We start from the raw sequence: 17641 nt of genomic DNA on the forward strand, positions 1-17641 counted from the left end.
TTTGTTAAATGTTAAAAGTTTCAAATGTTTACATTGTTACAGAATATTTTGTCATGTTGTTGTCAATGTTGACTGAGTGGCCATACTTTTTTTTTTGTAAATAAAAGCCATGCCTTTTGAAAAAACTGGCCTACATTTATTTTTTCATCTTCATTTTAAATAAATAAATAAAAATCGGTAAAAGGAAAAATAATCTATAGATTAATCGAAAAATAATCTATAGATTAACCGATTAATCGAAAAAAATAATCTATAGATTAATCGATAGAAAAATAATCGTTAGCTGCAGCCTTAGCCGGCACGCTGTTTGTATGGAGGAAAAGCGGACGTGACGACAGGTTGTAGAGGACGCTAAAGGCAGTGCCTTTAAGACATGCCCCCAATATTGTTGTCCGGGTGGAAATCGGGAGAAATTCGGGGGAATGGTTGCCCCAGGAGATTTTCGGGAGGGGCACTGAAATTCGGGAGTCTCCCGGGAAAATCGGGGGGGTTGAAATTGATACCGATTATTTCCAAAATTACATTTTAAAGCATTTATCAGACACCTCTAGGTAATACCTATAAGAGGGTGTCTGAGCATTATTATCTTTGTAAGATGGATGATTTGATAGCGCTCTTACAGACAAATAGTGAGATGCATGGTGATAAATGTGATCTCACAAGGATGGATATGCTTGGCTCCCTTTGCAATACTGCCATTCTGTGCAATTACCTTCCAGAAGGATTCATGTTGCCAGCGGTGATGACCATCTGTCAGAGATTTGGGGCACGCCACTGAGGAGGGCTGATTTTAGCAAAAAGGATCAAGCTGCAGTTCCTATTCTTCTTTTCCACCAACGTCCTACAGCTTTGAGTATTTAACTATCATTTTTCCAAAGAAAACCGTTTTTTATGGCAAAAACGTCAAATGTGCAATATTTTCCCCAAAACATTTTGTTTTATGCCATTTTTTCCAAAGAAAACCACCGTTTTTTATGACAAAAACATAATATATTCAACATTTTCCCAAAAACATTTTGTTTTTTGCCATTTTTTTCAAAGAAAACCTTGCTTTATGGAAAAACATAAAATATGTAATATTTTCCCAAAAACATTTATTTTCATGTTTTTTTTTAAAAACCCTGTTTTTATGGCAAAACATAAAATATGCAATATTTTCCCCAGAATGTTTGTTTTATGCCATTTTTTCCAAAGAAAACCCTGTTTTATGGCAAAAACAAAACATATGCAATATTTTCCCCTAAACATTTTTTCATGTTTTATGCCCCTTTTTCCCCAAAGAAAACCCTGTTTTTATGGCAAAAACATAACATTTTCAATATTTTCCCCAAAACATTTTGTTTTATGCCCTTTTTTTCCCCAAAGAAAACCCTGTTTTGTGGAAAAAACATAAAATATGCACTTTTCCCAAAGCAATTTTTTCATGTTTTATGCCCTTTTTTTTTGGCAAAAACATTAAATATGCAACATTTTTCCCAAAACATTTGATGTTTTATGACAATTTTTCCCAAGGAAAACTCTGTTTTTATGGCAAAAACATAAAATATGCAATATTTTCCCCAAAACATTTTGTTATGCCCTTTTTTCCAAAGAAAACCCTATTTTGTGGAAAAAACATAATATGCAATATTTTCCCCAAAACATTTTTTCATGTTTTATGCCCTTTTTTCCAAAGAAAACCCTGTTTTATGGCAAAAACAAAACATATGCAATATTTTCCCCTAAACATTTTTTCATGTTTTATGCCCCTTTTTCCCCAAAGAAAACCCTGTTTTTATGGCAAAAACATAACATTTTCAATATTTTCCCCAAAACATTTTGTTTTAGTGTGAATGTTGTCTGTCTATCTGTGTTGGCCCTGCGATGAGGTGGCGACTTGTCCAGGGTGTACACCGCCTTCCGCCCGATTGTAGCTGAGATAGGCTCCAGCGCCCCCCGCGACCCCAAAGGGAATAAGCGGTAGAAAATGGATGGATGGATGCCCTTTTTTTTTCCAAAGAAAACCCTGTTTTGTGGAAAAAACATAAAATATGCACTTTTCCCAAAGCAATTTTTTCATGTTTTATGCCCTTTTTTTTTTTTGGCATAAACATTAAATATGCAACATTTTTCCCAAAACATTTGATGTTCTATGACATTTTTTCCCAAGGAAAACTCTGTTTTTATGGCAAAAACATAAAATATGCAATATTTTCCCCAAAACATTTTGTTATGCCCTTTTTTCCAAAGAAAACCCTATTTTGTGGAAAAAACATAATATGCAATATTTTCCCCAAAACATTTTTTCATGTTTTATGCCCTTTTTTCCAAAGAAAACCCTGTTTTTTATGGCAAAAACATAATAAATATGCAATATTTTCCCCAAAAATGTTTTATGACATTTTTTTCCCAAAGAAAACCCTGTTTTTTATGGCAAAAACGTCAAAAAGGCCAGAAAAGTTCAGCGTGGACTCGTTTTTATGAGGTTGTAAATCAGGATGATAGTAATGCTGGCTACGTGATTTGCAAGAGCTGCGACGCTGTTTATGTCTAAGACAGTCACAAAACCGGGACATCTAACATGGTGCATCACATTTGTGCAAAACCCCGAACCTCCACAAACACCCTGAGCATGAGCAGTTGAGTCCGCCGTGATCCCAGAAGAGTGCCACAGGATGTTAAAACAAGGCTTACAGATGCATGTGTGAACGCAGCTGCCTGCAGCAGTTTGAGTGGCGCCAGCGCGCTTGGAGGTGCGCTCAGCGCGGCTCCCAGATGATTGCGCACTGGTGTGCGTCTGGGCCGTGACAGCGTGGCACGCATTGAATGTCTCTGCTGCATTGGATCAGTCTCCTTTCTTTAACAGGCTAAAGCTTTATAACCTCACTAATGCCTTGCATCGTCTATATTAGATATATAACAACGGGCGGGTGGCGGATGGCGGGCGGGTGCGGTTTTGATTAAATGTTAGTTCGGGTGGATGGCGGATGGTTGACGACTTTTGTGATGCGGTTGTGGATGAAATAATTGCCCCTCCGCGCATCTCTATCAGACACCCTCTTATAGGTATTACCTAGAGGTGTGTGATAAATGCTTTAAAATGTAATATCGGAAATTATCAGTATCAATTTGAACCCCCCGATTTTCCCAGGAGACTACCGAATTTCAGTGCCCCTCCCGAAAATCTCCCGGGGCAACCATTCTCCCGAATTTCTCCCCATTTCCACCCGGACAACAATATTGGGGGCGTGCCTTAAAGACACTGCCTTTAGCGTCCTCTACAACCTCCGCGACGATCCAACGGGTCCACTTGTGTTTTAAACCCGCTGGGATGAGCGGGCCCTGGGCCAGGACGCTAAACTACGTCGGAGCGCGGTGACTTACGTCAATGCTGTCGATATCCAGGATCTTGGAGTGGAACTGAAGCCCCGTGGCCTTGGCTTGCTGGATGGGGTGTGCCAGCTGACTGTACGTCTTCAGGGCACGGGGGGGAAAAAAACACAAGGTGTCACGACCGTTCGCGAGTATGTTCTATGCCCTTTTTTCTAAAGAAAATCCAGTTTTTTAAAGCAAAAACATAAAATATACAATATTTTCCCCAAAATATTTTTTCCAAAGAAAACCTTGTTGTATGGCAAAAACATAAAATATGTAATATTTTTCCTACCATTTTTTGTATGTTTTATGCCCTTTTTTCTACAGAAAATCATGTTTTTTTATAGCAAAATATAAAATATACAATATTTTTCGTAAAAAATGTTTATGGTTTATGCCCTTTTTTCTAAAGAAAATCCTGTTTTTTATAGCAAAAACATAAAATATACAATATTTTCCTCAAAACATTTTTTTTATGTTTTATGCCCTTTTTTCTAAAGAAAATCCTGTTTTTTATGGCAAAAACATAAAATATACAATATTTTTCCTAACACATTTTATGTTTTATGCCCTTTTTTCTAAAGAAAATCTATTTTTTAAGGCAAAAACATAAAATATACAATATTTTCCCCAAAACATTTTCTCCAAAGAAAACCTTGCTTTATGGCAAAAACATAAAATATGTAATATTTTCCCTAAAACTTTTTTATTATGTTAAATGCCCTTTTTTCCAAGGAAAATCCTGTTTTTTACGGCAAAAACAAAATATGCAATATTTTCCCCAAAACATTTTATGTTCTATGACATTTTTTTCCCAAGGAAAACCCTGTTTTTTATGGCAAAAACATAAAATATAGAATATTTTCTCCAAAACATTTTTTCCCAAAGAAAAGCATGTTTTATGGCAAAAACATAAAATATGTAATATTTTTCCTAAAACTTTTTTTTTTTATGTGCTATGCCCTTTTTTCTAAAGGAAATCCAGTTTTTTAAAGCAAAAACATAAAATATACAATATTTTCTCCAAAATATTTTTTCCTAAGAAAACCCTGTTGTATGGCAAAAACATAAAATATGTAATATTTTTCCTACCATTTTTTTTATGTTTTATGCCCTTTTTTCTACAGAAAATCATGTTTTTTTATAGCAAAATATACAATATTTTTCGTAAAAAATGTTTTTATGTTTTATGCCCTTTTTTCTAAAGAAAATCCTGTTTTTTAAGGCAAAAACATAAAATATACAATATTTTCCCCAAAACATTTTTTTATGTTTTATGCTCTTTTTTCTAAAGAAAATCCTGTTTTTTATGGCAAAAACATAAAATATGTAATATTTTTCCTAAAACTTTTTTTATGTTTTATGCCCTTTTTTCTAAAGAAAATCCATTTTTTAAGGCAAAAACATAAAATATACAATATTTTTCATAAAACTTTTTTATTATGTTAAATGCCCTTTTTCCCAAGGAAAATCCTGTTTTTTACGGCAAAAACAAAATATGCAATATTTTCCCCAAAACATTTTATGTTCTATGACATTTTTTTCCCAAGGAAAACCCTGTTTTTTATGGCAAAAACATAAAATATAGAATATTTTCTCCAAAACATTTTTTCCCAAAGAAAAGCATGTTTTATGGCAAAAACATAAAATATGTAATATTTTTCCTAAAACTTTTTTTTTATGTGCTATGCCCTTTTTTCTAAAGGAAATCCAGTTTTTTAAAGCAAAAACATAAAATATACAATATTTTCTCCAAAATATTTTTTCCTAAGAAAACCCTGATGTATTGCAAAAACATAAAATATGTAATATTTTTCCTACCATTTTTTTTATGTTTTATGCCCTTTTTTCTAAAGAAAATCATGTTTTTTCATAGCAAAATATACAATATTTTTCGTAAAAAATATTTTATGTTTTATGCCCTTTTTTCTAAAGAAAATCCTGATTTTTATAGCAAAAACATAAAATATACAATATTTTCCTCAAAACATTTTTTTTATGTTTTATGCCCTTTTTTCTAAAGAAAATCCTGTTTTTTATGGCAAAAACATAAAATATACAATATTTTTCCTAACACATTTTATGTTTTATGCCCTTTTTTCTAAAGAAAATCTATTTTTTAAGGCAAAAACATAAAATATACAATATTTTCCCCAAAACATTTTCTCCAAAGAAAACCTTGCTTTATGGCAAAAACATAAAATATGTAATATTTTCCCTAAAACTTTTTTATTATGTTAAATGCCCTTTTTTTCCAAGGAAAATCCTGTTTTTTACGGCAAAAACAAAATATGCAATATTTTCCCCAAAACATTTTATGTTCTATGACATTTTTTTCCCAAGGAAAACCCTGTTTTTTATGGCAAAAACATAAGCTAATGCTGTCCATGCACCAAACAACTGGACTTACCGCTTCATAACACCAGTCCTTGAGCACCTCCAGCTCGCCTCGGATCATTGCCTGCATGGAGAGAGAACAGTGTTCAAGTGTTAAAACATCCCTGCAAACTCAAAGAGTCCTTGGGGGGGAAAAAACTATAAAAAGGAAATGCACTAAGAGAGCGCGGACCTCCGCCAGGCTCTAATAGTAAAATATACTTTGAAAAAAAAACCTGCAGATGCGCGTATAGGCAATTATTTCATCCGCAACCGCATCAGAAAGTCGTCAACCATCCGCTATCCACCCGAACTAACATTTGATCAGAACCGCACCCGCCCGCACCCACCCGTTGTTATATATCTAATATAGACGATGCAAGGCATTAGTGAGGTTATAAAGCTTTTGCCTGTTAAAGAAAGGAGACTGATCCAATGCAGCACAGACATTCGCGTGCCACGCTGTCACGACCCAGATGCACACCAGTGCGCAATCATATGGGAGCCGCGCTGAGCGTACCTCCAAGCGCGTCTCGCTGCCGGCGACGGCCGGGTATGGGCCCGACGCTCCAGCGCCATCCATTTTCAGGGCTAGTTGATTCGGCAGGTGGGTTGTTACACACTCCTTAGCGGGTTCCGACTTCCATGGCCACCGTCCTGCTGTCTATATCAACCAGGGTGAGCCCCACCCCTTTCGTGAGCGCACTGCGCGCGGAGTGACCCCTGTTACGCGCCCCCGGCAACAGGGGTGGCGGGCAGGTAAGCTGCGCGGGCGGAGCGCGCGGAGTGACCCCTGTTACGAGCCCCCGGCCACGGGGGTGGCGGGCAGGTAAGCTGCTTACCTGCTGCGCGTGACGCCGGCCGCGGCGAAGGCGGACGAGGCGGGGTGTCGGTGCGGTGGGCGCGGTGGTGACCCTGGACGTGCGTCGGGCCCTTCTCGCGGATCGCCTCAGCTACGGCTCCCGGTGGGGCCCTCTCGGGGGGAGGGGCCTCGGTCCCGGACCCCGGCGAGGCGTCCCTTCTCCGCTCCGTAAAAGTGTCCATCTCTTTTTTTTTTCTTCTTCTGTTGTGGCATATGCTGCAGGTGCCTGCTCGTTTTTCGTATGTGGGTAACAACATTTAACTATGTATATATATTTAACAATTGGTTTAACTGCCACCCGCCTGAATCTATTTAAAATCTAATTTTTTTTTATTTCAACCGCCCGACCCGACCCGCGGATAAAATCTAATTTTTTTTTATTTCATCCGCCCAATCCGCGGATAATCCGCGGACTCCGCGGTTGTGCCCGCAAACCGCGCATCTCTAACGGTGGTCCCGATACCAATATTTTGGTACTGGTACCAAAATATATTTGGATACTTTTCTAAATAAATGGGACCACAAGAAATGCCATTATTGGCTTTATTTGAACAAAAAATCTTATGGTACATTAAACTAGAGATGTCCAATAACATCGGGCTTTAAAATGTAATATCGAAAATTATCGGTTTCAACCTCCCGATTTTCTCGGGAGACTCCCGATTTTCAGTTTCCACCCTGACAACAATATTGGGGGCGTGCCTTAAAGGCACTGCCTTTAGCGTCCTCTACAACCTGTCGCCACGTCCGCTTTTCCTCCATACAAACAGCGTGCCGGCCCAGTCACATAATATATGCGGCTTTTACGCACACATAAGTGAATGCAATGCATACTTGGTCAACAGCCATACAGGTCACACTGAGGGTGGCCGTACAAACAACTTTAACACTGTTACAAATATGCGCCACACTGTGAACCCACACCAAACAAGAATGACAAACACATTTCGGGAGAACATCCGCACCGTAACACAACATAAACACAACAGAACAAATACCCAGAACCCCTTGCAGCACTAAGTCTTCCGGGACGCTACAATATACACCCCCCGCTACCACCAAACCCCACCCCCCATCTCTCGAATTCGGAGGTCTCAAGGTTGGCAAGTATGCTTTAGTACAGTGGTCCCCGGTACCGGTCCGCGGACCGATTGGTACCGGGCCGCACAAGAAAAAATATATATATATATATTTATTTTTTATTAAATCAACATAAAAACACATTATATACAATATATATCAATACAGTATGCAGGGAGGGATACAGTCCGTAAGCACATGTATTTCCTGAATTTATAAACATAATACGATTTTTTTTTAAACGCAAAACATTTTTTGTGAAGATAAAAAATATTGATGTAATCATAGTAGTATCGACTAGATACGCTATTGTACTCGGTATCATTACAGTGGGTGTCAGGTATAGATCCACCGATAATGCCATGTCTTTGTGGTCTCCTTTATGTAGAAAAGCATCGAAAGGTATCGAAAAGTATCGAAATACATATTGGTACCGGTACCAAAAAATTGGTGTCGGAGATCTGACATACCGTATTTCCTTGAATTGCCGCCGGCAGGCACGTGCACACATAGGGCCCTATGGGTGCTTGAGCCCCTGCCCTTTTTTGCCTCGTCTTAAAAAGTGCCCTCGGCCTGTGTGTGTTTTTTTTTTTTTTTTTTAAACAACATGAATAAATTCCTGTCAGGGATGTGAAAAAAACAGCGGTACAAAAACTCCACGTTTTCTTGTAATACCGGGTTGTTTGAGCCTGCCGCTTCCGCCAGAGAGAGAGAGAGGGCGAGTGAGTGAGTAACTGAGATGAGAGAGAGCCAACTGCGCCCCTGAGGAGATGTGACAGTGGAGCAACTTGAACCTGTGAGTTATGGTCTAGTCGCTGTCCACTTATTCAGCATCTAATATGGGTAATATTTCAGAAAAAACGCTGTATTATTCTATTATTCAATGTGTCAGCTTCTGTTTTTTGCCGGACGTCGGAGCACGGCGTATCAATTCCGCACAGAGCAGAGCGGATCGTGCGGGACAGGAAGTAGTGTACAAAATACAAAATAAAACACCGGGTTAATTTTCAAAATAAAATGCACTGTGTTTACGGCGGATCACATTTCTCTCACAGTAGAGGTTGAGATATAACGTTTATTGTGGCTTTGCTATTACTGTGTGGGTTAAAAAAATAATAATAATTAAAGCTGCAAGCAGCGATAGACGGGACCGACTTTGACGGCACATAAAATCCAAACCGGAGCAGTAATTAAAACTCTTTGGTCAACTTTTAATCAGAAGGGTTCAATCTCTCTCCTGTGCTAGTTTGATGCCGACACGACAAACGCGCTCAGAGGAGATAGTTTTTTAAGGAAGGTGACCGGTTTTTACAAAAATGTTGTTTTGAAGGGGGAATAGCAAACTTCCTGTTGATTTTTGCTGCGGATTGTCAATTTATGAAATGTAGGTCTAAGTGAGACCTACATAGAGGTTTTTGTTTCATGTCTCTCCGACCTTCTCAGTGGGAGTTACAGGCAGTTTTGTCATTTTTTTCTTCCGAGGAGCAGTTTTTTCTCCGTTTTATTCAAAAATTGCTCTAGAGCGCACTTTTGAGATTTGGGGTTAGGTTTTTTATTAGATCGCAATTTTTGCCAGTCCTGATGTGTGCGTTCAGTTTGGTGAGTTTTGAAGCATGTTAAGGGGGTCAAATTACAGCTCAAAGAGGCAAAAGTGACTTGTTTTTAGTACTTTTTTGTCTTGAAGGGGGAATTGCCAACTTCCTGTTGATTTTTGCCCGAGGATGTACAATTATGAAAGGTAGGTGTAAGTCAGACCTACATAGAGGTTTTTGTTTCATGTCTCTCCGACCTTCCCAGTGGGAGTTACATGCAGTTTTGTCATTTTTTTCTTCCGAGGAGCAGTTTTTTCTCCGTTTTATTCAAAAATTGCTCTAGAGCGCAATTTTGAGATTTGGGGTTAGGTTTTTTTATTAGATCGCAATTTTTGCCAGTCCTGATGTGTGCGTTCAGTTTGGTGAGTTTTGAAGCATGTTAAGGGGGTCAAATTACAGCTCAAAGAGGCAAAAGTGACTGTTTTTAGTACTTTTTTGTCTTGAAGGGGGAATTTCCAACTTCCTGTTGATTTTTGCCAGAGGATGTACAATTATGAAAGGTAGGTGTAAGTCAGACCTACATAGAGGTTTTTGTTTCATGTCTCTCCGACCTTCCCAGTGGGAGTTACAGGCAGTTTTGTCATTTTTTTCTTCCGAGGAGCAGTTTTTTCTCAGTTTTATTCAAAAATTGCTCTAGAGCGCAATTTTGAGATTTGGGGTTAGGTTTTTTTATTAGATCGCAATTTTTGCCAGTCCTGATGTGTGCGTTCAGTTTGGTGAGTTTTGAAGCATGTTAAGGGGGTCAAATTACAGCTCAAAGAGGCAAAAGTGACTGTTTTTAGTACTTTTTTGTCTTGAAGGGGGAATTGCCAACTTCCTGTTAATTTTTGCCCGAGGATGTACAATTATGAAAGGTAGGTGTAAGTCAGACCTACATAGAGGTTTTTGTTTCATGTCTCTCCGACCTTCCCAGTGGGAGTTACAGGCAGTTTTGTCATTCTTTTCTTCCGAGGAGCAGTTTTTTCTCAGTTTTATTCAAAAATTGCTCTATAGCGCAATTTTGAGATTTGGGGTTTGGTTTTTTTATTAGATCGCAATTTTTGCCAGTCCTGATGTGTGCGTTCAGTTTGGTGAGTTTTGAAGCATGTTAAGGGGGTCAAATTACAGCTCAAAGAGGCAAAAGTGACTGTTTTTAGTACTTTTTTGTCTTGAAGGGGGAATTGCCAACTTCCTGTTGATTTTTGCCCGAGGATGTACAATTATGAAAGGTAGGTGTAAGTCAGACCTACATAGAGGTTTTTGTTTCATGTCTCTCCGACCTTCCTAGTGGGAGTTACAGGCAGTATAGTTTGTTTTTTTTCCCTAGGGGGCGCAATTTTGAGTTTTGTGGTTCGTTTTTTTTTTAAAAGGCAATTTTCGCAGGTCCTGATGTGTGGGTAAAATATGGTGAGTTTTGAAGCATGTTAAGTGGGTCAAATTACAGTTTATTGTGGGTGCGGAAGAATAATAAAGAATAATAAAACCTTACAAATTCAATAGGTCCTTATGTCCCATTGCATAAGGACTCCCACAGGGAGTCCTTATGCAATGGGCCATGCGGGCCCTAATAATAATGATAATGATAATGATAATAATAGTTATTATTATTATTATTATTATTAATAATAATAATAATAATTTCAGCATTCTGGGGATATAAGATGTAGGTTATCTGTTAGGAATATTACCATCTGTATTTAAACTTGATTCATGTTGATTATGCCTGCAGCACAATGCCAAAAAAAGAAAGGATACAGAAAAGGAAGGAAAAGGAGCGCCAGGAAGCAGCTAAGGGTAGCAGACCTCTTAAAGCATGGCTAAAACCAAGTACTAGCACCAGAATTCAAGAAAGACCACAGACCTCAGAAAGTGTCACACCTGAGATGTTGCACTGTTCAATGTTCAATATTAAAGTGCTTATTTTTTAACAATAAATAGCCTAATAATAAACCAGTGTTTTGTTGCTTTTCATGTCTTCCAAGCCTATGATAATGTGAATTAACTCATTATGACAATAATTTGTTGACACAAAAGAAATGGCAATCACTTTTACCTACAAAGGACACACAGCTAAGTAGATAGCTTCCTATTAGCAAATTTAATTTTACATTAATTTCCATATTGTGTAAAGGACCAAAAAAAAAAATGTCCTGCCCTTTTCTGACTTTGAGCCCCTGCCCCTCTATAATCATGTGCACGTCCCTGGCCGCCGGGTATATAGCATGCGCATGCCTCGATTTTCCGCTGGGTCAAACTCGTTTCGTAAAATAATTAGCGCATGCCTAGAATTACCGCCGGGTCAAACTCGTTTCGCAAAATAATTAGCGCATGCTTATAATTACCGCCGAGTCAGAATTACCGCCGGGTCAAACTCGTTTCGCATAATAATTAGCGCATGCCTAGAATCACCGCCGGGTAAGTCACGTACCTACTACGTTTTATATAATTGCAATTCTTCCATCCATCCATCCATCCATCCATCTTCTTCCGCTTATCCGAGGTCGGGTCGCGGGGGCAGCAGCCTAAGCAGGGAAGCCCAGACTTCCCTCTCCCCAGCCACTTCGTCCAGCTCTTCCTGTGGGACCCCGAGGCGTTCCCAGGCCAGCCGGGAGACATAGTCTTCCCAACGTGTCCTGGGTCTTCCCCGCGGCCTCCTACCGGTCGGACGTGCCCTAAACACCTCCCTAGGGAGGCGTTCAGGTGGCATCCTGACCAGATGCCCGAACCACCTCATCTGGCTCCTCTCGATGTGGAGGAGCAGCGGCTTTACTTTGAGCTCCCCCCGGATGGCAGAGCTTCTCACCCTATCTCTAAGGGAGAGCCCCGCCACCCGGCGGAGGAAACTCATTTCGGCCGCTTGTACCCGTGATCTTGTCCTTTCGGTCATAACCCAAAGCTCATGACCATAGGTGAGGATGGGAACGTAGATCGACCGGTAAATTGAGAGCTTTGCCTTCCGGCTCAGCTCCTTCTTCACCACAACGGATCGATACAGCGTCCGCATTACTGAAGACGCCGCACCGATCCGCCTGTCGATCTCACGATCCACTCTTCCCTCACTCGTGAACAAGACTCCGAGGTACTTGAACTCCTCCACTTGGGGCAAGATCTCCTCCCCAACCCGGAGATGGCACTCCACCCTTTTCCGGGCGAGAACCATGGACTCGGACTTGGAGGTGCTGATTCTCATCCCAGTCGCTTCACACTCGGCTGCGAACCGATCCAGTGAGAGCTGAAGATCCTGGCCAGATGAAGCCATCAGGACCACATCATCTGCAAAAAGCAGAGACCTAATCCTGCAGCCACCAAACCAGATCCCCTCAACGCCTTGACTGCGCCTAGAAATTCTGTCCATAAAAGTTATGAACAGAATCGGTGACAAAGGGCAGCCTTGGCGGAGTCCAACCCTCACTGGAAACGTGTCCGACTTACTGCCGGCAATGCGGACCAAGCTCTGGCACTGATCATACAGGGAGCGGACTGCCACAATCAGACAGTCCGATACCCCATACTCTCTGAGCACTCCCCACAGGACTTCCCGAGGGACACGGTCGAATGCCTTCTCCAAGTCCACAAAACACATGTAGACTGGTTGGGCAAACTCCCATGCACCCTCAAGGACCCTGCCGAGAGTATAGAGCTGGTCCACAGTTCCACGACCAAGACGAAAACCACACTGTTCCTCTTGAATCCGAGGTTCGACTATCCGGCGTAGCCTCCTCTCCAGTACACCCGAATAGACCTTACCGGGAAGGCTGAGGAGTGTGATCCCACGATAGTTAGAACACACCCTCCGGTTCCCCTTCTTAAAGAGAGTAACCACCATCTTCTCAATGAGTGAGAAGATTACCGCCCCGGCGCTAATTCAAGGAAATACGGTACCTCTAAAATATTGGGGATGATGTCACGCTCGCACTGCTTGAGGAAAGAATCTTTGTCGAAGGAGGGGTCCGCCTTCAAAATCTCGGTCAGCACCTCGGACATCTCGGTCTTGGAGAAGAGTCCGCCTGGATGAGAAGCATGCGGCATTTAGCAGAGAACCAGGAGATGTGATGAACCATTCAGAGGCATGCAGACCCAGGTCATCTATGAGCATTCAAGCTGACTTCATCCGAGCCAGTGAGGGACTTGATTTACTGAAACTCCAGACTGTAATTATGGACTATGTTCAGGGTTTCCCTTAGTACAGGCGTGTCAAACTGGTTTTTAACTGAGGGCCACATCGCAGTTATGGTTGCCCTGAGAGGGCCATTTTTACCAGTGAATAATATACAGTATGAATATACATGTGTATACGTCGATCGCGAGCTACCGGTCGATCGTGGAGGGTGTGTCAGTCGATCACCAGCCAGGCATTAAAAAAATAGTCCTAAAAATGAGCGATCATAAATCTTCACTATGACGTCACTTTCGTCACTTGATTGACATTCACGGCACCCGAGGGTCTTCTGAGATGACGCTGGCTGCTGCCAGCTCATTAAAATTACCGACAGGAAGGCGAGAAACACTTTATTTCAACAGACTCTGGCGCCGTACCTGTCGTCAAAACTCCAAAGACCGACTGCACAGTTGCACAATAAAAGTGCTGCTTCATCCTGCTTGCGCTGCCAAAATAAGAGTCTCAGAAAGCTGGCGTACACAAGCTAGCAAGCTACGGAGTTTGCCAACAATGTATTTCTTGTAAAGTGTATAAAAAGGAGTACGGAAGCTGGACAAATAAGATGCCCAAAACCAACCACTTTCATGTGGTAATGGACAGAAAGGAGGACTTTTTTTCTCCTCCATCCGAAAATGCGGACCTTATCAGCACCACTGTCTGATTCCTATCAATGCAAGTCATCAGAATCGGGTAATACACCAACTTATATTCTTGTCTTCATGAAAGAAAGGAATCTATATGCGTTAAACATGATTGTATTATCATTAAACACCTTTAACTTGTTAACAATATTAACTATATGTGTTAAACATGCTTGTATTATCTTTAAACACCTTTAACTTGTTAACAATATTAACTATGTGTTAAACATTCTTGTATTATCTTTAAACACCTTTAAGTTGTTAACAATATTAACTATAAGTGTTAAACATGCTTGTATTATCTTTAAACACCTTTAACTTGTTAACAATATTAACTATGTGTTAAACATTCTTGTATTATCATTAAACACCTTTAATTTATTAACAATATTAACTATATGTGTTAAACATGCTTGCATTATCTTTAAACACCTTTAACTTGTTAACAATATTAACTATATGTATTAAACATACTTGTATTTTCATTAAACACCTTTAATTTATTAACAATATTAACTATATGTATTAAACATACTTGTATTTTCATTAAACACCTTTAATTTATTAACAATATTAACTATATGTGTTAAACATGCTTGTATTATCATTAAACACCTTTAACTTGTTAACAAAAACATATGTTTCATAAATAAGTAAATATAAATGATATATATGAATGAGGTAGATCACCACGACTTGATCAATTGAAAAGTAGCTCGCCTGCAGAAAAAGTGTGAGCACCCCTGTTATATACAGTATATAAAACGTGTATAATTGTCTATGTATTTGAATATTTTTAAAAAATTTATTCACATCCGAATTGCAATTCTTCTAAAAAAAGAAAACCCCATGCAATCGGAATGACACACAATGTCATTTCAATCGAACAGTTCTTCCGTAAAGCCTTCCATCCCGTACTCCTTAAGTCACACAGTGTCCTTAAAAATGTCATACACATGCTAATGACTCACAACCTGTCAATCAGACCTTACAATGGAACGCTGGCACTGGACCGTGGACTTGAAGGTTCAATCCAGCCGACACGGCACTTCTATTGTGCCTCTCAGCGTGACACCAGAGCAAGCGCTCACCTATGAGGTCGGTCATCTTGTCGGTGACGGCCCGCGATGCTCGAATGAAGGCGTTGTCGCTCTCGTCGTACTTCATCTTCATTTCGAAGAACCCTGCAGTGGAGGAGAATAGATGATCACAAATGCACCCCCACAGGGACTTATTCCATCATGATGTTCCCAGTCTTCACACTCCACAGCCGCAACATTAGGTACACCTGCGCCGTCTTATTTCCGGAGCTAGTAACACACTGTGCTTATTATTATTATTATAATGTAGCATCCTACTGAGAGAGGTTTTTATTTCACGATCACAATATGGCAAACATCCATTAGTATAATGTCTTTTAAATACAACAACAGATTTAAAGTTCAACCATAAATCGTCTGAATGCTGAAACTATTCCAACAGGAAAAGGCAATTTCAGTAGAAATTGCCTGAAAAAGCTGTAAATTGTTAACAGTTAGCACGCTAGCCAGAAAGCAAGAAATGTGATAGTTAGCATGTGTCAATTACCGACATATGACTGAGGTGTATGCCTTAAAAAAGATAACAGGCTAATGTAAGCATGCTAATAGTATGCATGCGTCCAGTATGAAAATACAGTGGGGCAAAAAAGTATTTAGTCAGCCACCGATTGTGCAAGTTCTCCCACTTAAAATGACGACAGAGGTCTGTAATTTTCATCATAGGTACACTTCAACTGTGAGAGACAGAATGTGAAAAAAAATCCAGGAATTCACATTGTAGGATTTTTAAAGAATTTATTTGTAAATTATGGTAGAAAATAAGTATTTGGTCAATAACAAAAATTAAACTCAATACTTTGTAATATAACCTTTGTTGGCAATAACAGAGGTCAAACGATTATTATAGGTATTTACCAGGTTTGCACACACAGTAGCTGGTATTTTGGCCCATTCCTCCATGTAGATCTTCTCGAGAGCAGTGATGTTTTGGGGCTGACGCCGAGCAACACGGACTTTCAACTCCCTCCACAGATTTTTTATGGGGTTGAGGTCTGGAGACTGGCTAGGCCACTCCAGGACTTTCAAATGCTTCTTACGGAGCCACTCCTTCGTTGCCCGGGCGGTGTGTTTGGGATCATTGTCATGCTGGAAGACCCAGCCACGTTTCATCCTCAAAGCTCTCACTGATGGAAGGAGGTTTTGGCTCAAAATCTCACGATACATGGCCCCATTCATTCTTTCCTTAACACGGATCAGTCGGCCTGTCCCCTTAGCAGAAAAACAGCCCCAAAGCATGATGTTTCCACCCCCATGCTTCACAGTAGGTATGGTGTTCTTGGGATGCCACTCAGTATTCTTCTTCCTCCAAACACGACGAGTTGAGTTTATACCAAAAAGTTCTATTTTGGTTTCATCTGACCACATGACATTCTCCCAATCATCCACGTGCTCTCTGGCAAACTTCAGACGGGCCTGGACATGCACTGGCTTAAGCAGGGGGACACGTCTGGCACTGCAGGGTTTGATTCCCTGTCGGCGTAGTGTGTTACTGATGGTAACCTTTGTTACTTTGGTCCCAGCTCTCTGCAGGTCATTCACCAGGTCTCCCCATGTGGTTCTGGGATTTTTGCTCACCGTTCTCATGATCATTTTGACCCCATGGGATGAGATCTTGCGTGGAGCCCCAGATCGAGGGAGATTATCAGTGGTCTTGTATGTCTTCCATTTTCTGATAATTGCTCCCACAGTTGATTTTTTCACACCAAGCTGCTTGCCTATTGTAGATTCACTCTTCACAGTCTGGTGCAGGTCTACAATTCTTTTCCTGGTGTCCTTCGACAGCTCTTTGGTCTTGGCCATAGTGGAGTTTGGAGTCTGACTGTTTGAGGCTGTGGACAGGTGTCTTTTATACAGATAACAAGTTCAAACAGGAGCTATTAATACAGGTAACGAGTGGAGGACAGAAGAGCTTCTTAAAGAAGAAGTTACAGGTCTGTGAGAGCCAGAGATCTTCCTTGTTTGAAGTGACCAAATACTTATTTTCCACCATAATTTACAAATAAATTCTTAAAAATTCCTACAATGTGAATTCCTATGATGATACCCATGATGAAAATTACAGACCTCTGTCATCATTTTAAGTGGGAGAACTTGCACAATCGGTGGCTGACTAAATACTTTTTTGCCCCACTGTATATGACCGAGGCGTACACATGCAAAAGTAGATAAAAAGCCAGCATGTTAGGGCACATGTGTCAAACTCGTGGCCCTCCACGTTATTTTATACGGCTCGCAAAAGTCTGGAAATAATATGTGTCAATAAAATACCTTATATTTTATTCACTTTCTTACTAAAAAGGTATTAGGGTTTTTTTTCCCATTTTGACAGGGAAAAAAAGTGTGTCCAATATTGCAACAAATATTAAATTATCTAACTTTTTGTTGGAATAATTATGTATAAGTTATGACACAACTCTTATGCTTAAAGGCCGTTGCTATAGTTATTATCAATTGTGCTGAAGTTGTACTTTTCTATCTGTGCAAAGGGACAACTTGCA

At 40.1% G+C, this 17641-nt stretch overlaps 1 protein-coding gene across 1 annotated transcript in view; it reads right to left on the reverse strand.

The window, feature by feature from the left end:
- Nucleotides 1–17641, reverse strand: part of timm44 (translocase of inner mitochondrial membrane 44 homolog (yeast)) — a 54063-nt gene that overhangs the window by 19255 nt on the left and 17167 nt on the right. Inside the window, exons 8-11 of the mRNA XM_061976445.1 lie at nucleotides 15135–15227; nucleotides 13126–13250; nucleotides 5765–5815; nucleotides 3364–3453 (exon numbers count right to left, since the gene is read on the reverse strand). Of these exons, the coding sequence (XP_061832429.1) occupies nucleotides 3364–3453; nucleotides 5765–5815; nucleotides 13126–13250; nucleotides 15135–15227 (359 nt within the window). The remainder of the gene's footprint in view (nucleotides 1–3363; nucleotides 3454–5764; nucleotides 5816–13125; nucleotides 13251–15134; nucleotides 15228–17641) is intronic.

The sequence above is a fragment of the Nerophis lumbriciformis genome, linkage group LG14 (assembly GCF_033978685.3).
Source record: "Nerophis lumbriciformis linkage group LG14, RoL_Nlum_v2.1, whole genome shotgun sequence".
Classification (NCBI taxonomy): Eukaryota; Metazoa; Chordata; class Actinopteri; order Syngnathiformes; family Syngnathidae; genus Nerophis; species Nerophis lumbriciformis.